This window comes from Sphaerodactylus townsendi, linkage group LG01 (assembly GCF_021028975.2).
Source record: "Sphaerodactylus townsendi isolate TG3544 linkage group LG01, MPM_Stown_v2.3, whole genome shotgun sequence".
Lineage (NCBI taxonomy): Eukaryota > Metazoa > Chordata > Lepidosauria > Squamata > Sphaerodactylidae > Sphaerodactylus > Sphaerodactylus townsendi.
In genome coordinates, this window is record NC_059425.1 from 10,853,822 (window position 1) to 10,876,024 (window position 22,203).

Genomic DNA, 22,203 nt, shown 5'->3' on the forward strand with positions numbered 1-22,203 from the left:
TAATCAACTGTATTGGAATTAGTTTTAATGTTTAACGCTTATTTAAATGTTCCAATGTGTTTTAATTTGTTGTAACCCGCCCTGAGTCCCTCTGGGAAAGGGCAGAATAAAAATGCAATTTAATTTTTTTTTAATGTATCATCTGTAGGGAGGTAAGGATCCTATGTCCCCATTCGGCAGGGGAAGGGAGTATCCATTGGGCTGAATTTGTGAATGAACTCAGTTTCGGCAATTTCATATCGTTATCTCCCCTTCTCTGGTCAGCAATGGAACAGCCCAGGAAGTTAAAAGCGTTTCCCCACTATATGTAAGTTATGAACCATAATGGTTCTAGTATTGTGAGAGAGAAAAATTTCTCTCTGTCAACATTTTCTACCCCATGCATAATTTTATAGACTTCAATCATATCCCCCCTCAGACGTCCCCTCTCCAAACTAAAGAGTCCCAAACGCGGCAGCCTCTCCTCATAAGGAAGGTGCTCCAGTCCCTCAATCATCCTCGTTGCCCTTCTCTGCCCTTTTTCTATCTCTTCGATATCCTTTTTGAGATGTGACGACCAGAACTGAACACAGTCCTCCAAGTGTGGTCGCACCACGGCTTTATATAAGGGCATGACAATCCTTGCAGTTTTATTATCAACTCCTTTCCTAATTAACCCCAGCATAGAGTTTGCCTTTTTCACAGCTGCCATGCATTGAGTTGACATTCCCATGGAACTATCAACTAAGACGCCCAAATCCCTTTCCTGGTCTGTGACTGATAGCACTGACCCCTGTAGCGTGTATGTGAAGTTTGGATTTTTTGCCCCTATGTGCATCACTTTACATTTTGCTACACTGAACTGCATCTGCCATTTCTTAGCCCACTCACCTAATTTATCAAGGTCCGCTTGGAGCTCTTCGCAATCCTTTGCGGTTCTCACCACCCTACATAATTTGGTATCATCTGCAAACTTGGCCACCACGCTACCTACCCCTACTTCCAGGGGTGGGTAGCGTGGTTTATCAAGTAGTTGCACATTGCACTTGACAAACTATGGCAGTCCCATGCCTTAGGGAGCAAGATAAGCATTGGTTTCCAGTTAACAAGATTATGATAAAACCTAACAACTGCTTCTTCAAAAGAGGGCAAGCAAAAGTATGGGTATGCTTTGGGGGCGGGAAGGATTCACAGCAATAGTGTGACACACATCTAAAGCCATAACAGGCCATCCCCCCCAGCTCTGGCTCCACCAGTCTTTTCTGCCCAATTAACAATTTCAACAGGAAGCAGTGCCTTGCAAGTGATGGCCCCAGGACTCTGGCACACTCCGCCCACTGGAGGGGACGTGCTCGTCTTGACTGACACGGCAGAAAGCAAATGAAATGCTTTCACTTTCAAACTATACTTGGCCTGACATCTCAGGCATGTTTTGCTGATTGTTTTATGACTGCTGATTCTCTTTGTAGTTTTACTCCTGGTGTCCTTTTACCGCTGTGCTATAGAGAGTGTCTTCACCTACTGCACCTGTGTATGGTTCTCCAGTTGCACAGTGGTGGATAGGAAGGCGCTCCAAAGGGTGATCACTACTGCACAGAGGATTATCGGCTGCCCTCTCCCCTCCTTGGAAGAACTCTATAACTCCCGAAGCCTAAAGAAAGCCCAAAATATTCTGAGAGACCCGTCTCATCCGGCACGCTCTCTTTTTCAACTGTTACCATCCAGCAGACGAGACAGGTCTACCAAAACTAGGACAAAGGGGCTTAGAGACAGCTTCTACTCTAGAGCTCTGCTGGAGGGAAGATTTAAGAATATGGAACGTTCTAAAAGAGCTTGTTCATGTGATATGACTACGGTTGAAACACTTGACCGTTCTTTGTTTCTATGCCCTAAATACAATAAGATACGCATGAAATACATGAATTCCATTTTCTTGCAATGTTCTCAGTGGCATGAGTGTTATAAGATACCCAATCTCCTGAACAGCTCTGATGTGCTCTTTTGTGAAACTGTTGCAAATTTTATACTGGAAATTAGTAATTTTAACTGTATTTCTTAACCTTGTTTTGTTTTAAAATTTTGTCCTGTTTTATATGCCAATAAAGTCTTGTGTTGTTGTAATATTTTGATACAAAGAACCGTTGATATAAATTATTCACCTAAAACCCACAAGCCATCAAGTTTTAAAAACCAAACCCAGGCAAACGAAGCAGACAAAACGATGCCACGCAACGTGATTCCGTCAATCACAACAAGGTCTTTTTATTGAAACTGACCCTTTACCTCGGATGGCAACGCCACCTCTGCCATACGCGCATTAAACTTTTTAAGTTAAAAAAAGGGGGGGGGAGAAAAAACGAAGCACGTGCTTCCATTTTTTAAAAAAAGCAACAGAAGTGGTGGAGACATTCACATTCGGGGAAACACGGTTATCAAAAGTTGCCGCAGTGACTCAGCCTCTCGCCAGCCGTCAGTTTCTCACCGGACATCGGTAAACATGGCAGAGACTTGGAGTGGCAAGCGAAGGATCCACGTGGCAGGCTGGCACCCCCTTGCGTGGCACCTGGGAGGCTCTGACACCGCGGGGGCTCTCCGGAGCTGGGAAGAAGCTGGCTAGAACGGAAACAGATTGGAGCAGGAAGAGCCGGACTCACAGGAGTGGAGCAGTCGCAGGTGCCGGGCGCGGCCAGGCCGTTATGGAGAAAGAGGACTATGCCGTAGGTGCTCGGGGGGGCTGGGCCCAACAGGGCCTGCCCGAAGGCAGAGTTCACGTAACCCAAGGGGGGGTTCGAAATAGGCGAAGTGTGAATCCAGGTTAGGTTCATGGCGGGCCAGTCGGCCAGCAAGGGGGCCGGCTCCCCCCCGAAAGTTCCGGCTTTGCTGTCAGAGGAGACCGAGTCCGTGAGATGGGTCTGGTGGAGATTTTCCGTGGAGGGGTTCTGTGCGCGACTGTCGCTGGGAGCCACCATCCTCGGAAGGGCAGTCTCCGTCGACGAAGATTTCTAGAAGGGAGGAAGAGAAGAAGGTGGCGTCAGATGGGGCAACGAGGGAAGACGCCTTCTTTTTTTCCCCATAATACTTTTTATTAATTTCCTTCTTTAAAAAACACATTGAACATAAAACATACATGAAACCATTGAAATACATAAGACATCAACAAATATTAACATGTAACAAATGACCCACATTTACAGTTACCCAAACATAATCTATCCTACCCCAACTACCCATAACAATAACACATAATTCAATACATCTAAATCAATTCAGTTACTTCACTATTCTTTGGTAATTTATTCTTTAATAAACTTAAATATCTATACTATACTACCTTATTTTTCATTCCATATTTTTAATATTTAACCTACAAATATACCTTGTGTTTCATAATGCTATATGTCCTTCATATTTTAATTTAAATAAATTTCTTTTCTTATCTAGGCCCTTTCAATATCCCATAATCATGATTTTATCCCTTTTGTTGTGATGTAACTGCCCAATACTTATTGCTTTGGACTTCCCCTGCTAAGTAACTGAATCCATGTTTATTTTTCCCTTAATAAAGGTATATAATTTATTTTGTAATACAACTTTTTTGCAGATTAACTTATTGCAATATAATTTTGTAAACCATTTCATATTATATATTCTTCAATCATGAGGGAAGATGCCTTCTAAGGCACTCAGATTTACAGAACTCTGTGCGTGGCGCAACAGGCCAAATCACAGCTATGGATGAGCCTTGGGGAGATTCTATGTGAAACTTTCAGCCATATATATTTTTAACAACTAGACTTGAGTACAGCAACTGCTTAGAGGCAAACCGGATTTCAGTGACACAATCTGTCAAGTGTCAAAGGACCTTTCGTCAGACACCTCAGCTCATACCCGAAAATCTTGTTGGGTCTCTAACGGCGCTACAGGACTCCAATCAGCTATCCCACTGCAGACCAAAAAGAGGAGTTTGTTTAATACCCCATCTTTCTCTCCTGTAAGGAGACTTAAGCCGGCTTACAAACTCCTTTCCCTCTATCTATCTATCTATCTATCTATCTATCTATCTATCTATCTATCTATCTATCTATCTATCTATCTATCTATCTATCTCTCTCTCTCTCTCTCTCTCTCTCTCTCTCTCTCTCTCTCTCTCTCTCTCTCTCTCTCTCTCTCTCTCTCTCTCTCTCTCCCCACAACAGACACCTTGTGAGGCAGGTAGAGTTCACAGAGAACTGTGACCAGCCCAAGGTCACCCAGCAGGAATGTAGGAGTGCGGAAACACATCTGGTTCACCAGATAAGCCTCTGGCGCTCAGGTGGAGGAGTGGGGAATCAAACCTGGTTCACCAGATTAGAATCCACCTGCTCTTAACCACTACACCACAGCTCCCCTCTAGAACTACACATTTGCAAGGGACACACACCCAAAACACTTACTAGGTGGCCTGCTGTGTGCATCACTAGACCAACAGACACAAAATTTAACACAAGAATTTATCTTGCATAGAATGCAGCGGGCTGGGTGGGGGGATGACAAACTGTTCCACCCCACAATGAAAGGTTTTTCATCAGGGGGAAGCAATGAAACCCACAACGCATATGATCAAAGTCTATAAATATGATTGAAGTCTATAAAATTATGCATGGGGTACAAAATGTCGACAGAGAGAAATTTTTCTCTCTTTCTCACAATACTAGAACCAGGGGGCATCCATTGAAAATGCTGGGGGGGAAGAATTAGGACTAATAAAAGGAAACACTTCTTCACGCAACGTGTGATTGGTGTTTGGAATATGCTGCCACAGGAGGTGGTGATGGCCACTAACCTGAATAGCTTTAAAAGGGGCTTGGATAGATTTATGGAGGAGAAGTCGATCTCTGGCTACCAATCTTGATCCTCCTTGATCTGAGATTGCAAATGCCTGAGCAGACCAGGTGCTCGGGAGCAGCAGCAGCAGGCCATTGCTTTCACCTCCTGCGCGTGAGCTCCCAAAGGCACCTGGTGGGCCACTGCGAGTAGCAGAGAGCTGGACTAGATGGACTCTGGTCTGATCCAGCAGGCTCTTTCTTATGTTCTTAACACACCATCCCGTCTCCCCCCAGGGGGAAAGAGTCCAAGACAAAAATAGCTTCCTAGATGTGCCCCCTGTGCCAAGGGACTTCAGAATTAGAGGAAGGGGGCACCTCGGACGTCTCACCTCGGATGTTTCAGACTTGTCCTCGGACTCCGCGTCATGATCAGTGTGCGAGCTCTTCAAGGCAATTTGAGGGAACCACACTTTCAGCATCCGTTCTACTTGCAACAAGGTGCCCAGGTAGCGCTCCCTGAGAGAAGAGAGAAATGAAAAGGCAGGGTAAGCAGGGAGCAGGTGACCTCTGAAAGAGCCGCTGGTTCTCCATGGGCCATGCGAGCAAGGCCCGAAGCCACAGTGGGGCTGGGCCCCATCAATCCCTTGTCCTGCCTCTCCAATCAGCATTCAGGTTGGTGTGAAACCCATCACGTGTCCTTCAGAGAATCATAGAGTTGGAAGAGACCCCAGGGGGTCATCCAGTCCAGCCCCCTACTATTCAGGAACACATAATCAACACTCTCCTGACGGATGGCCATTCAGCCTCTCTTTAAAAAAAACCCTCCATTGAAGAAGAAGAGTTTGGATTTATATCCCCCCTTTCTCTCCTGCAGGAGACTCAAAGGGGCTTACAATCTCCTTGCCCTTCCCCCCTCACAACAAACACCCTGTGAGGTGGGTGGGGCTGAGAGAGCTCCGAGAAGCTGTGACTAGCCCCAGGTCACCCAGCTGGCGTGGGTGGGAGTGCACAGGCTAATCTGAATTCCCCAGAGAAGCCTCCACAGCTCAAGCGGCAGAGCTGGGAATCAAACCTGGTTCCTCCAGATCAGAGTGCACCTGCTCTTAGCCACTACGCCACTGCTGCTCTTCAAGTGTAAAATCTCTATGTAAGATAAATGAGTTGAGATGAAAAAATCTTCTAATAAATCTTTCCAAATGGGCATTCTCTATGCAATTGGCTAGGACAGAATTAGCAGTTTGCAGGGCCGAAGGGACCTAATTTAAAAAGGCTGGGTGGGGTTGTGTGGACATAGGATGTCTGAAACTTTTTTTTGCCACTTTTCTAATTCTTGTAATCCTAGCTCTATTACATTGCTTATTAGATGCCTCATGCCATTCCATCACATTGCTTTCTACAGTTCCAGAGAACTGGATGTGGTCATGAGGAAAGGGCTAGACCCCCTCCCCCCACTCCCGTGACTCTCCGAAGCCTCCTGAGGCTACGATCCATACAGCTTGGGCTCTCCTCCTTTGGAGACTAGAATGCTTTTCCTATCAAACCAGAAAATACGAACACAACCCAGGTCTGACAAGCCCAGGTTGGGATTTTCCAGGAGATTTAGGGGTGGAGTCTGGACTTAGCAGGGTATAATGCCAGAGTTCACCCTCCAAAGCAGCCATTTTCTCCTGGGTAACTGAGCCCTGTCGTCTGGAAATTAGTTTTTATTCTGGGAGACCACCAGGCCTCGCCTGGAAACTGGCAACCGGATGCCTTGGACAGAAGGACTACTCTAACAAGGAGATGGGAGTGCGCGGGCATTCCTCCCCACCCCCTAAAAAATGAGCCAATTCTGGGCTGTCGCTTTGGCTAAGCCCATGGCTAGTCATAGAATCATAGAGCTGGAAGAGACCAGAAGGGCCATCGAGTCCAACCCCCTGCAATGCAGGAACGCACAATCAAAGCATTCCCGACAGACGGTCCTCAGCAGTTAAGATTCTCACCCCATTCCTGGTTTCTGAAGGACACCGACTATCCTCTGGATCCGATCCATGGCCACGCTCCGCTGGAAGGTGCTGAGTCCTAAAGAGAAGAGACAAATTAAGTCACTCCTGCCGATGTCCCACAATCCACGACCAACACAATGTAAGGGAGACGGCTCACGGCAAAACTGTGGGGATCCTTCAGACCCTTCTAAAGCCCACCCAAAGCCAAGTCGGTCTATTCTAGGGGGGCCCAACCTATGGTGCTCCAGATGTTCATGGACTACAATTCCTATCAGCCCCCGCCAGCACGGCCAATTGAGTAAATTGGAGGACTGATGGGAAATGTAGTCCATGAACATCTGGAGCACCACAGGTTGCCCCCCCTGGGCTATTTCTTAGAGGAGTTCACATTTTCCATATGCATCAGTTGGTCAAGCAGCCCACCACTGTCACAACACAATCACAAGGAGAAGCTCATGGACTACAATTCCCAATTGGCCATGCTGGCAGGGGCTGATGGGAATTGTAGTCCATAACATCTGGAGTGCCAAAGATTTGCCACCATTGCCCTAACTGTTCCACCAATCACAGCTCAGTTGGCGGGTAAACGAGACAGGGCCTTTTCAGTGGTAGCCCCACAATTATGGAACACTCTCCCCGTGTGTGTGTGTGGGGTGTGTGTGTGTGTGGGGGGGGATGGTGTGTGTGTGTGGGTCTCTCTCTCTCTCTCTCTCTCTCTCTCTCTCTCTCTCTCTCTCACACACTTACACCCCTGACTTTCCATCTTTGAGAGAAATGAGAAGCTGATATTATAAATTTCGGTTTCATATGTTTTTATGTACTTTTATTTCTGTATACACGTTTTTATTTTATATACGCTTTGTGCGTTTTATTTCCATCGCGAACTCCATAGGCAGAAAAGTGGCTAGCAGATGTTTTTAAAAACAAAATAAAGGAGGAGGAGAAGAGTTTGGATTTATATCCCCCTTTTCCTCCTGCAAGGAAACTCAAAAGGGTCTACAAACTCCATTCCATTCCTATCCCCACAACAGACACCTTGCGAGGCAGGATGGGCTGAGAGAGTTCTGAGAGGACTGTGACCGGCCCACGGTCACCCAGCAGGCTTCACGTGCAGGAGCGGGGAGACAAATCCAGTTCACCAGACAAGAGTCCGCCACTCGTGTGGAGGAGTGGGGAATCAAACCCGGTTCTCCAGATTAGAGTCCCCTGGCTCTTAACCACGACATGCCAAAAACCAAGAATCCCAAGCATGTAATAATATATGGGATTCTTTCCTGGGAAGCCGCCAAGATTTTGCAACCTGAGATTCTGAACCTCCCACGCAACTCCACGCATGAACTCCCGCCTCCCTGGACTGAAGAAAGCTCCTTCTAGGCTAGCCCCGTGCTGAGGGAAGGGCTCTTTGCAGAGCGAACGGCTGGATCAAACCCAAGGCCCTCCAGAGCCACCCCATGTGCCAGCCAGGAAACCCACAGGTGGAAGGAACACCTGGAATGTTCACAGAGCCAGAGAGAGCTCATCAGTGACTAGCAGTTTGGTCCCAGGTACATCTGCTGTCATGGCAACAGATGTGGGAAGGGGCCGTGGCTCAGGGGTAGAGCAGCCGCTTTACATACACAAAGTCTCCGGTTCGATTCCCAGCATCTCTACTAAAGAAGAAGAGTTTGGATTGATATCCCTCCTTTCTCTCCTGTAAGGGGACTCAAAGGGGCTGACCATCTCCTTTCCTTTCCCCCTCCCCCACAACAAACACCCTGTGAGGTAGGTGGGGCTGAGAGAGCTCCAAACCATTGTTATGTTATGTATTAATTGCTGCATTTTAATTTATATTATTTAGAGATTAACTTATATTTGATTTTATATTTATCTGTATTCGAAAGTTATGTCGTTCACCGCCCAGAGCCCTCGGGGGTTGGGCGGTATATAAGAAGAAAGAAAGAAAGAAAGAAAGAAAGAAAGAAAGAAAGAAAGAAAGAAAGAAAGAAAGAAAGAAAGAAAGAAAGAAAGAAAGAAAGAAAGAAAGAAAGAAAGAAAGAAAGAAAGAAAGAACAAACGAACTGTGACTAGCCCAAGGTCACCCATGTGTTTGTTTGTTTGTTTGTTTGTTTATTTATTTATTTATGGGATTTCTATACCGTTCAATCCCCAAAGGGCTCTTGGAGTGCACAAGGTAATCTGGTTCACCAGACAAGCCTCCACAGCTCAAGCGGCAGAGCGGGGAATCAAACCCGGTTCTCCAGATTAGAGTGCACCCGCTCTTAACCACTACACCACTCTGGCTAAAGAGGTTTGGGTGAGGGAAAGGCCCTTTTCTGCCTGAAACCTGGAGATCAGCTGCCAGTCTTGAGTACACAATTCTGATCCTGACAGACCACGTATGAGGCAGCTTCGTGTGTTAACTGTGGCCACCAGCAGTTTTCCTGACAGGGATTACTCTGCCCTAGATACACTGCCTCGGTCCAAGGAGGCTCTGCTTCATTCTTTTTAAAAATCTCACCTAAATTACTAGGCCTCACTCCGGTTTCCTAGCAACAAGCTCCAAGATGGCTTCCAAAGGGGCTTGGAAACCGTTTCAACCCTGAATTTGTTGACCCGTATTAGCTCCCCTCCACGCTTCCTGGAGGCTCAGGGGACCCCAAAACCCAGCACTGTCTGAGCCACCCGATCATGCCAGGCAGGGGGCCGTGCGAGACAGGCAGCCCCCGCACGCTCCCACGCACCGAGGGAATCGGCAGGTTCAGGGCTCGGCTGCTCCAGATCTCGGCAAGGAGGGAGTGTGACGCAGCCCTTCCTCAAGGGCAGCAGCTGCGGCTGAGTCAGCCGCTCGCTGACAGGAGCCGACCGAAGGCGTGCCTCGGAGCAGGCAGCCGGACACGTGCGGCGGGGAGAGGCGCATGCCTGCACATGCCCCGCATGAATGAGCCCAGCCCAGCCAGCGAGGAAGACGGGGCACGGAGCGCTCTGAATGGAGCTTCCCTCAATGGCTGCGAAAGCCCCCGAGGGGAAAGACGGTGACGCGAACGGCTCCAAAGTCTTGAATGGGAGGAAAGAGAATGATAATGCAACCCGCCAGCCCCTGCACGAGGGACAAAGAGGAGCCCTGTAATTTTCTCTCTGTCCTCTCCTTCCTTCTTCTCGGCCAGGTTTTCACGGAGACCCTGACCTGCTCCGACGATGCACGTGGAATATTTTGGGCAGCTCGCCTGGTTTACTCGGCTATTGCCTACCCAAGAAAGCCCCCACCAGTCAAGACCGTCTTCAAAGACGGGCTCAGGGGGGTACCACACTCTGTACCATATGCTGTACTATGCTTAGAAACTGGTCAGAGCCTACTTGAAACAAGAGCGTGGCTGAATACATTCAAGTATGGGATCAAACTATGTTTTAACTCTGATGAGCGCAGTTTAACATATATTGTGCGCCCAGACCTATTTGCCTCCAAATGGTATCAACTTCTTAAATCAAAAATCCACTCTCTAGGTTTAATACTTGAAGACCTCTGTATGCTGTCACCCAGAGAGATTCTGCAAACCTTAAAAAGCAGTCTTCTAGAACAGGAATACCATATCTTGTTGGGCCAAGCAAATAAATCATGCTCACCCCTTTGTGTCGGAATAGTACCAGAACAGGGGCACATAGCCAAATATCTCGAACTATTAACTGAACCCCAACAGAGATGGATTATTACAAGGGCCAGATGCAATACTTTCCCATCGGCCATTACAAAGGGTCGCTACCTATCTATCCCTCTCCAGGATCGGGTCTGTCCACACTGTAAAAACCAAGTGGAGACTCTTGCTCACATTATACTTGACTGTCCGAGATATGTGGGTATTAGGAATTTCTCTCCTGGGCGGGTCTTAGACAAATCTGACTCTGACAACTCTGTTGTGGAGCTTTTGTTAAATAACACAGAGGCTCTTGGGAAAAGTAGCAAAATTTCTTTTACAAGTGACAGAACTTTCTAAGTAACGTCCAATGCTAGATACAGTTTATCTGTCTGTGTTTTGAATGTACTTTTGATTTGTACTTCAGAAATGTCTGTAATGCTCTGGAGCCTATTTTAATATGCCTAATAAAGGTTGTTGTATTATTGACTGGCTCAGGGTGTCCTGCCTGCCAGGGCACTGAGCCCTTGGAACTCCTCCCTCCATGAAACTCAGGTGGCACCAAATGTAGCCTGTCCCGTCCTCCCAAACCACCACACCACTGCTCCATCGGGGGACCCATGTCCGCTAACGCCTGTTGCCTTGTTCTATCTAAGCTCCAACCGGTTACTATTTGGTGAAGGGAGTGCAAACCCCAAGCTACTGGGATTGAATGTAGGTTTTTTTACTGCAGACCAACCTGGCAAACTGTCTTTATTTGTCATCCTGAACCTGTTGCCGCTCCCGACGGACGGTCGTAGCAATTTGTTGGCTGGCAGAATTTTAAAAGATGTTTTGCCGAAGGCTTTCACGGCCAGACTCAACTGGTTGTGGTTGGTGGGTTTTCCGGGCTGTGTGGCCGTGGTCTGGTGGATCTTGTCCCTAACGTTTCGCCTGCATCTGTGGCTGGCATCTTCAGAGGTGTATCACAGAGAGAAGTCTGTTACACGCTGTGTCCAGTGAGAAGGGAATGTTTAGTGGGGTATGTGTTGTCTATGCAGGCGAAACGTTAGGAACAAGATCTACCAGACCACGGCCACACCGCCCAGAAAGTCCACAACAACCAGTTCTTTGTTCATGGCTTTTAATTTTGCAGTTTTTATGCTGATGCTTATTACATTTTTACTTTTAGGGCCATCTCTTTAGTACCAGTGTGGTGTAGTGGTGAAGAGCAGGTGAACTCTTAATCTGGAGAACTGGGTTTTATTCCCCACTCTGCCACTTGAGCTGTGAAGGCTATCTGGTGAACCAGATTCGCTTGTGAACTCCAAACTCATGCCAGCTAGGTGACCCTGGGCTAGTCACAGTTCTTCGGAACTCTCTGAGCCCCACCCACCTCACAGGGTGTTTGTTGTGAGGGGGGAAGGGAAAGGAGTTTGTAAGCCCTTTGAGTCTCCTTACTAGGTTTGATTTCCCACTCCACCACCTGAGTGGCAGAAGACTACCTGGTGAACCAGGTGTGTTTCTGCACTCCTACGTTCCTGCTGGGTGGCCTTGGGCTAGTCAGAGCTCTTCGCAACTCTCTCAGCCCCACCTACCTCTGTTGTGTGGAGAGGAAGGGAAAGGAGCTTGTAAGCCACCTTGAGTCTCCTTAAAGGAGAGAGAGGTGGGGAGCAGCAGTGGCGTAGGAGGTTAAGAGCTCGTGTATCTAATCTGGAGGAACCGGGTTCTGGAGGAATCTAATCTGGAGGAACCGCCTGAGCTGTGGAGGCTTATCTGGGGAATTCAGGTTAGCCTGTGCACTCCCACACACGCCAGCTGGGTGACCTTGGGCTAGTCACAGCTTCTCGGAGCTCTCTCAGCCCCACCTACCTCACAGGGTGTTTGTTGTGAGGGGGGAAGTGCAAGGAGATTGTAAGCCCCTTTGAGTCTCCTGCAGGAGAGAAAGCGGGGATATAAATCCAAACTCTTCTTCTTCTCTTCTATAAATCCAAACTCCTCCTCCTCTTCTCCCTCCTACACTCATTTTAAAAACTGGTCCAACCATTTCTCCCTTCTGCTCATGTCATATCCTGGGCCTCCCCCCATAAGAACATAAGAACAAGCCAGCTGGATCAGACCAGAGTCCATCTAGTCCAGCTCTCTGCTACTTGCAGTGGCCCACCAGGTGCCTTTGGGAGCTCACCGGCAGGGTGTGAAAGCAATGGCCCCCATCACAAACCAACAACAAAATGCAACAATTCAAACTCCAGACTGCAGCAGATCCTGCCTGTTTATAAAGGTGCCGCACCCGGGTACAAGAAAGGAGGGGAAGGATGGAGGAGATGCCTGCCCCGCCCCGATCTAGCCCACTTCCTGGTCCTCACCTCTGTCGAAGCGGCCCATCTTCAGCCGGCCAAGAAGCTCTCGGAGAGGAAGGATGAAGCCGTGAAGCTCCCGGCACTGCGAAGAGAGGACAAAGAGGCAAGATTCAGTTGAGCACGCAGACGGGCAGACTCACGAGCCGGAGGCCAAAATATACACGTGCAATAATCGCAGCAACGCAGGGATAAATCTGGGGACTCGAAGAAGAAATCCAGCTTTGGGGGGGGCAGGGCCAACGTGTGAGCCCGACGGCAGCCATGGAAGTTGGCACAACTCCACGTGACAGAGGGTGCCCACAGTTGCTCCTAACACCCTGAGAATGCACCGGAAGGGATCCTCCATCTCAGATCTCCAGGTACAAATCAGGATGAAGGGCAACAACTCTGTCTTAAGAAGAAGAGGCGTTTGGATTTATACCCATATCTTTCTCTCCTGTAAGGAGACTCAAGGGGGCTGACAAACTCCTTTCCCTTCCTCTCCCCACAACAGACACCTTGTGAGGCAGGTGGGGCTGAGAGAGTTCAGAGAGAACTGTGACTAGCCCAAGAAGAAGAAGAGGAGGAGGAGTTTGGATTTATACACCATCTTTCTCTCCTGTAAGGAGACTCAAGGCGGCTGACAAACTCCTTTCCCTTCCTCTCCCCACAACAGACACCTTGTGAGGTTGAGAGAGTTCTGAGAGGACTGTGACTAACCCAACGTCACCCAGCAGGAATGTAGGAGTGCGGAAACACATCTGGTTCCCCAGATAAGCCCCTGCCACTCAGGTGGAGGAGTAGGGAACCAAACCCGGTACTCCGGATTAGAATCCACCTGCTCTTAACCACCACACCACGCTGGTTCTAGTAAAAATGGCTGGGATCAACTACACCTAATCAGTTACGAAAGCTTTGGCAAATCCATAGATAATATCTACATAAGAAACGTCAATGTAAAAATACTGCATTGTGCAATTCTTACCGTAGACATATAAGTTTTTTGTTTAAAGATAAATAACTTCTCGGCACACACAAATAATTAGTAACCTACACTCGGGAACCTGTGAGAACCTGCTGGATCCCACCTCTGGGCACGGGGCAGCCGGAGCGTTGCCCCAGGCGCCATTTCCAGCCCCGCCCCCACCCAAAACTTTTCCCCCTCCATGCAACTTCAAAATTTCCAGAACTTTTACACCCTGACCCACGATATCCTGGCAAACTCACCTTTTGAGCAAACAGCTGATCCCCTTCAGTCCAATCGAGAGAGCACGGATCCTCTCCGGCATCCAAGCCCTTGATCCGATGCCTTTTGATGCCAGCCAGGGTGGGCTGCACGACACGTTCTGGGGTCTGGCCCCCTTTCACGGCACTGCTGGGCCGTTTGCGCCCGCCGTTCTCCACCCTCCTCTGGCTCGCTGCCTTCCTGGGCAACCCGCCCTCCGCGTCCCTCAAGCGGGCGCAGTAGGACTCTTCCCGTGCCGCAGGATAAGGGCAACAGTGCCCCGCAGGGCACAGCCGGGCCGAAGCGAACAAGCCAAGCGGCTTCCGGGCGTGGGGCTTGTGGCCTTGACAAAGAACACCTGAATGAGTCCGCTTGGATTTCAAGGCGCAGCGAAAGCTCTGCCCGTCCCGGTAACCGTCCTGCCGGCTCTGCAGGGGCCTTGCCACCGCCTTCTCCGCATCGCTGCTGCTGTCGGAAAGGAAGACCTCCAAGCAGGATTCGTCCTCGTCTTCCTCGCTGGTGGCGCTGTCGACGGAATAGAGAGACTCGCGGGAGGAAACGCTGGCGAAGGACTCCATGGTCCTCAGAAAGACTCACAACCTGGAAAAAAAGAGCAAGACGGACTCAGTAGCTGGCTACGCCACGGACCCCCGACGTTACGGACTCTGTGGGCACCTCTGGAATTCTGACAGGCACAGAAACAAAATGGCGGCAACGTTTACCTTCAGTGGAGTGGAGCAGCAGTGGCGTAGGAGGTTAAGAACTCATGTATCTAATCTGGAGGAACCGGGTTTGATTCCCAGCTCTGCAGCCTGAGCTGTGGAGGCTTATCTGGGGAATTTAGATTAGCCTGGGCACTCCCACACACGCCAGCTGGGTGACCTTGGGCTAGTCACAGCTTCTCGGAGCTCTCTCAGCCCCACCTACCTCACAGGGTGTTTGTTGTGAGAGGGGGGGAGGGCAAGCCCCTTTGAGTCTCCTACAGGAGAGAAAGGGGGGATATAGAAGAAGAAGAAGAGTTTGGATTTATATCCCCCCTTTCTCTCCTGCAGGAGACTCAAAGGGGCTTACAATCTCCTTGCCCTTCCCGCCTCACAACAAACACCCTGTGAGGTGGGTGGGGCTGAGAGAGCTCAGAAGAGCTGTGACTAGCCCAAGGTCACCCAGCTGGCGTGTGTGGGTGTGCACAGGCTACTCTGAATTCCCCAGTCACAAGGCAGTGCTGGAGGCTTTCTTTTAAAAAAAAAATCCATACAGCCAAACAAATCTCCAGCCTCACCTGGCCCCACCCACTTCCTAGAAACATGGCAGGTATCAAGACACACATGAGCAGCGGCCTCTTTATCTGGTGAGCTGGATTTGTTTCCCTGCTCCTCCACGTGAAGCCTGCTGGCTGACCTTGGCCTGATCACAGTTCTCTCCGAACTCTCTCAGCCCCACCTGCCTCACAAGGTGTCTGTTGTGGGGAGAGGGAAGGAAAAAGGAGTTTTGTACGCCGCTTTCAGCCTCCTTGCAGGACAGAAAGGTGAGGTATAAATCGAAACTCCTCCTCCTCCTCCTCTTCAGGAAGCTACTAAAAATCCCTGGTCTTATGACTGGTATTACAAATGTTCCCGATTAAAATCAACTGGGCTATCTTATCTCCCATGATGCACTGGAATCCCAGCCACTTCTGTGGTTTCAACAGGTGTTGCGCCGACATGCCTCAACACAAGAACTGGGAACTCTCTTTCAAAAACAAGGACGGCCGGGTGCCAAAACGGTTAAGAGGCTGACTGCTGCATCCGTTGTCAAAGAAGAAGAGTTGGATTTTGTGATGGAATAGTACTATAAAACTAGCAAAGTCACACGTGACTGTGAAAAGCATCTTTGCCTTTTGATCTCCTGAAGGGAGGACAGGAAGCCATACAAAGGTGCCAAGATGAAACTTCAAAGGCCTAAGTTACCTCGTGGCCTGAACAGAGTTTTCCTAAGAAGGGGAAAACAAAGGTTTTGGGATTCCATCTTAAGAATCTCTGGGCCATGGGTTACCGGAATGGGGACAAAGAACCAAAAGGAATGTAACCAGTTGAGCAACCTCAGTGCATTTAAGTTTTATTTCTTTTATTTCTGTTTTTCAAGAAAAAATCGTTGAGACCTCAGCTGGTAGGAGTTATTGGAGAAAAGAACCCAGGTTTTACTGAAACAAGCGTGGCTCTCCCAGGCTTGCTTTCCTGATATGGTGGAAGCGGTGATAGATTTATATCCCCGATTTCTCTCCTGTACAGAGACTCAAGGCAGCCTACAATCTCCTTTCCCTCCCCCACCCCCCAACAACGGACACCTTGTGAGGCAGGTGGGGCTGAGAGAGTTCTGAGAACTGTGACTAGCCCAAGGGCACCCAGCTGGCATGTGTTGGGAGTGCACAAGCTAATCTGGTTCCCCAGATAAGCCTCCACAGCTCAAGTGGCAGAGCGGGGAATCAAACCCGGCTCTCCAGAATAGAGCGCGCCTGCTCTTAACCACTACGCCACGCTGGCTCTCAGTTGGACCATGCTGAGCTGTTGCGGGAAAGGGTCTTGTAATGGCTGGAAGATTACTCTATTTGCTTAGGAAACAAAGCCTAACTCTGCCATGGGAACATTTAAAGTTTTTTTTAAAAAAAGGAACAAAAATAAATCACCACAATTACGCTTACAGGATTACGTAACTAACGCCCGCCTAAACAAACATTGTGATGCAAAACACAAATCCTATGCCTTCTACCTAACTCAATTAACCCCACTGCCAAATTCTTCACCTAATCCAGGGGTCGGCAACCTGCGGCTCTCCAGAGGTTCATGAACTACAAATCCCATCAGCCAATTGGCCATGCTGGCAGGGGCTGATGGGATTTGTAGTCCATGAACCTCTGGAGAGCCGCAGGTTGCCGACCTCTGACCTAACCTTATATTCTGAACGACCAACCAACTTTACCTTCTCATTCTCTCTTTACTGAAAGCCACCCAAAAATTCCAGTTTATGATGCCCTACATCCTGATAACTTTTGCAGCTATTCCAGAGCAACACAAACAGTTCCAAATATTCCGCAAAGAAGAAGCAGATTGCTTTTTTCAAGCTCAGGTGCCCCTAAACAAAGAGATCCTATCCACCATCCGGATGCACTGACCAACACTTACTGCAGAACCAAGGGGTGAAAGAAAGGCGGAACGGCTCCCACCCACCCCATCACAGAGTTTATTGATTTTATTGGACTTATATCCCGCCCTATCCCCGCAGAGCTCAGGCCGGGTCACAACATAAAATCAGTTGTTCACAACTGTATATAGCTGTACAGTTAAAACCATTAAAAATATAACTATTAGTACAATATTAAAAAGGAGCCGCGTGGCGTAGTGGTTAAGTGCTTGCGCTGCCACTCGCACGGTCAGGAGTTCGAGCCCCCTGTGGGTCAGATATCCTGGCAGCTGGCTCATGGTCAGCTCAGCCGTCCATCCATTTCTTAGTCGGTAAATGAGTACCTAGCACAGGGGTCTGCAACCTGCGGCTCTCCAGATGTTCATGGATTACAAATCCCAACAGATCCTTGGCCATGCTGGCAGGGGCTGATGGGAATTGTAGTCCACGAACGTCTGGAGAGCCGCAGGTTGCAGACCCCTGACCTAGCACATAGCTAGGGGGTAAAGAATAGCCGGGGAAAGCAATGGCAAACTTGCCTATAAAATCACTGCTCGCAGTGGTACCCCAGGGTCGGTCACGGCTGAAGGGGAAACTTTACCTTTACAATATTAAAATAATATTCAAATATTGAGAGGGGACCAATCTCACACACACACAAACCAGAGATCCCACCCGAAGCTTCCCCAACTGCGCCCTTCTCTTCTGAGCACCGGGCTAACCCCAAGACACCCCATAATCGAGGCTCAAAGGCTGTGGCTGGCCGAACAGACACACAAGCAGGGCGTGACGCCACGGTTCCCAAGACGTTGAGTCAGTGCTACGATCCAGCAGCTGCTGCGTGCCTCTCCCCCCCAGCTGTTCAAACAGATCATTAAATACCTCTGTTCCTTCTTGTTTTACGTTCAGGCCAGAGGGCAAGGGCCAAATGCGGTCTTGCTGGATCTGATCACGGGTTACAGCACGTTCCTAGCTTCCGACGCTCAGAGGTAGACTTCCCCTGTACACAGAGTTCCATTCAGTATTTCATAGCTTACAGAACGTCCCCTTCCTGTGGATAGTCCAGGGGTCTGCAACCTGCGGCTCTCCAGGTGTGCATGGACTACAAATCCCATCAGCCCCCTGCCAGCATGGCCATGAACATCTGGAGAGCCGCAGGTTGCAGACCCCTGCTCCAGACACACTCTGGGTAATCCGTCTTGAGAGCCAGTGGGAAAGGCAGATCTACAAACAGGCCTGAATCTAATTATCTTGTTCACCCAGGCTCCACAGTCTTCGCTGATGCCCTTTCTAAAGGACTCGAACACTGAACGCAGCTGTTGAATCAAGGTTCCCACCTTCATAGGAACAAGGAGCAGCAGTTGTATAGTGGTTAAGAGCAGGTGCACTCTAATCTGAAGAACCAGGTTTTGATTCCCGGCTCTGACCCTTGAGCTGAGGAGGCTTATCTGAGGAACTAGATTAGCCTGTGTACTCTAACACACAGGTGTCAAACTCCCGGCCCTCCAGATGTTATGGACTACAGTTCCTATCATCCCCTGCCAGCACGATGCTGGCAGGGAATGATGGGAACTGTAGTCCACAACATCTGGAGGGCCGGGAGCTTGACACCTATGCTCTAACACATGCCAGCTGGGTGATCTTGGGATAGTCCTAGGTCTTTGGAGCTCTCTCAGCCTGGTCACTGACTTCTGACCTCACCAACTAATTAGCATGCAACAATTAACTCCTTCATTACTGGATTGTGTTATTGGCACTTGCCAAATCCCAGGGAGTTTGTTATTGGGGGGGGTGGGTGGGAAGAAAGGAGTTTGCAAGCCCCTTGGAGTCTCCTCACAGGAGAGAAATGGGGGTATTAATCCAAACTCTTCTTCTTCTTCTTCTTCTTCTATTCCACCAAATTCCCTTCTGCCCTTCCAGGTACCCAGGGAATTTAACCGACAGCCCCAGAACTTTCAATAGCTTCACCTGCTGTAAAGACGAGATAAAGCGAGGGAGAAAATATCACGGGGAGCAACTTTGAAGGAGGGTCGGGTAAAAAGAGCCCCGTGTACAAAGCAGATGGCGTTTTGTCACGAAACCCTTCCCACGCGACTATTACAAGCTTAAAATGTTCCTCGTTTGTCCCGACTTATCCTTCTGGATGGGAAGAAAGAGAGGGAAGAAGCTAAGCTCATTTTACCGTGGGCCACCTGGTACTCGCACTTCAGCACATGGGAAGCACACGCACACACACACACACACACACACCCCGTCACAACAACAAGGAATTCCTGGCTCGGGGAAATCACCTCTCTGCCCCCAGCTCCACTACGTGCCCGAACCACGCGCATAAACGCAAAGGGCCAGGAATCTGGAGCGCACGACTCCACGGCACTTACTTGCGCTTCACCCTATCACAGCAGGCCACGCACCCCAGATGTTTTCCCCCGAGCCGGAGTCACACGCAGCTGAAGCACTCCGGAGTCTGCATTCATCTGCATGCACCTGCACCCACAAACACACGTCGCGTCCAAGTTGCCAGGACTATTACGTAGTTCGGACACTCGTGACTTCTACAAAACCCACACGGCGAGCAAGTACGCGCTTGTCCGTGCACCCACATGCCAATTCCACCACCGGCATGCACCTGGCGGGCTGTTTGGTGCACACACCTGCAATCCTGCATGGGCGCACCTGACCCAGAGACACGCCACATCCCTGCCTGTTCGATGTCCCAAGGGACCTTGAGCAGGAAACTCCCAAATCTTTCATCCCCAGCTGCTGTCACACACAAACGCTCCCTTTCATCTTCAAGTTCTTCATGTATCTCCCTGCCTCTCCAGAAGGTGAGATCCACTCATCACAACCAGACACCTCCCAAACCTAATACCTCCCACCGAAGAAACAAAGGTTCAGTCGGGCGTTGTGGGTTTTCCGGGTTGTGCGGCCGTGCTCCGGTAGCACTTTCCCCCGACGTTTCGCCTGCATTTGTGGCTAGTATTTTCTGGAGATCTGCAGGTGAAACGTCGGGAGAAAATGCTACTGGAACACGGCCACACAATCCGGAAAAACCACAACACCCTAGTCATTCCGGCCGCGAAAGCATTCGGCAAAACTTCAGTCCCTTATCCCCTGCCCTGGAATATCTGCAAATCCAATTCAATCGGGAGGCTGAAATTAAACCTCACCAAGGAACATAAATAATTTGGAAATAGGTTATTAATAATTTCAAAATACAACATAATTTCAAAATACAAAATACAACAGCCTTCTTCCACCCCCCAATCTGTGGTCTCCCACCCAAGGGCTAACCACAACTGACCTTGCTTGGCTTACAAGCTCCAACAAGTTCAGACCAAACTAGACCGTCAAGGCTACTATTATACATTAGACTTTGAAAGTCATATTTAAATTCCTTACCCCGAGCTTAGGTGGGGTGAGCTTTACAGCTTCACCTTTGTTCCCGTTTACTCCCACCATCGTTCAACTGGACTTCCGAAGAATCCCATTTACTTGGGGGAGCAAATCCTTTTTAAAATCTAGCACCGCTTACTCCCGAGTAAACATTCTCAAGGTCAGCGACGGATCGATGGGACATTTGCACAGGAGGATCTCTCCTGACACAGGTGGATATGCACAACAAGACCGGTAACCCTTACGCGCTTCATCAGAATTAAGACCCACAGGCTTACTCTTAAGTAAACAGACACAAGATTGGGCACACGTCTATGGGGCAAACTTTCTAGGAAAGACACCCAGCCCAACTTTCTACGTAACAAACTCTTAACCCTACAAACCTAGCAGCAGACAGTGGGGTTTTCGGCTCTTGAAAGCTCCTATCCCAGCAACCTTATTGCTCGCTAAGATGCCACCGGATCGGAATCTAGTATCATCAGATCGACACCCCAGTTTAATTCGGTGCTTTAACACCAATGTCCACGCAAAGGAGATCCCGGAAAATTGAAGCTGCAACAGTGGGGCAGGGAAAGTCACATTTGGCCAGATCCACCCATATAAGCCACAAGGAGGCGGATCTCAATGAATTTAGGGTGAAAATGTAATTATGTGCTTGTGTGTATATATTGAGCATGTGTATGTTACACACGCCAACGATATGTGCACACAAACACATAATTACATTTTCATATATACACACACATATATACATTTTCACACATAAACACACACACACACACGTATGTATGATAAACAACACCCCCCACACACTATTTTATATCCACCCAATCTATCGTAAGGAATATGGTGGGAGTTGAGCATTTCAAGAAATCCGTCCAGGAGGATCTTGGAGATCCACAAGATTCTCCGGGCAGGAACTTTGGAGAGTCTCAACTCCCTCCGTCTGCAGCAGAAGAGGCCGGTTCGAGTCCCGCAGCATCTTTTGGGGCCAACTCTTTTGGGGCTCGGGAGTTTGGAGAGGCAAGGATCCCCCCCTGCCCCACCTTCCCCCGGCTTTTGACTCTGGGGAGACGGCGCCTCACCTCCGAGCAGACCTGCGCAAAGACCCTTCAAGGCAAACCGCCCCCCCCCTCCCAGTCCCAGCGGGCCACACACCTGAGTGTCGCACCTGGGAACAGGTGTAGCCGCCTCCCAAATCACACGGGGAAGCTCCTCTTGTCCAGCCACCAGGAGGCTGTCCGGTGCGACACGGAGGAAGGGTCAACCAGGGGCGGCGACCCCCGGGGACCCCCCCCCCTGCACGCCCCCCGCCCCCCAAGACAACAACCTCCCCCGACGTCACAAACACTCCCCCAAAACCGACGCGGGATCAGGAGCGGGTTCAAGACCCCCACCCCAAATGGGGGAACCCAGCCGACAGCTTCGGTTGCAAAACCAGCCCCCCCCCCCACCCAAAAGTGACCGCAACTCGGAGCCCAGACACGCGTCGGCAACGTACCGTTCTCACGAGAGCCCTCCTGTGCCTGTGGGTGGGTGGGAGAAACGCGGGGCGCTCTGCCCGCGCTCAGGAGCCCGCTGCCGAGACTGGGACCGCGCAGCTCCGCCAAACGCTCCGCCCGGCCGGCTGTCGGCTGGGATCTGCGCCGGCGCCGCCCTCCCGGCCCCCTCCGGCCTTCCCGCGGCCGGGCTCAGGGCAAGCGCCACGCGGCCACGTGCGCCGCCGCACGT

At 49.7% G+C, this 22,203-nt stretch overlaps 1 protein-coding gene across 3 annotated transcripts; it reads right to left on the reverse strand.

The window, feature by feature from the left end:
• Positions 1-2,216: 2,216 nt before the first annotated feature.
• On the reverse strand, positions 2,217-22,203 carry CIART (circadian associated repressor of transcription). Of its 3 annotated transcripts, none has more exons than XM_048491141.1 (6): positions 21,974-22,203; positions 13,923-14,520; positions 12,723-12,798; positions 6,767-6,845; positions 5,174-5,300; positions 2,217-2,981 (listed from the first exon to the last, which is right to left on the reverse strand). In XM_048491141.1, the coding sequence occupies exons 2-6, from the start codon at positions 14,496-14,498 to the stop codon at positions 2,412-2,414; spliced, it is 1,428 nt and encodes a 475-aa protein (XP_048347098.1). In that variant the 5' UTR covers positions 14,499-14,520; positions 21,974-22,203; the 3' UTR covers positions 2,217-2,411. The 3 variants fall into 3 exon arrangements, with proteins under 3 accessions (XP_048347098.1, XP_048347278.1, XP_048347186.1); XM_048491321.1 differs by lacking the exon at positions 21,974-22,203 and adding an exon at positions 19,458-19,525; XM_048491229.1 differs by lacking the exon at positions 21,974-22,203 and adding an exon at positions 17,959-18,035.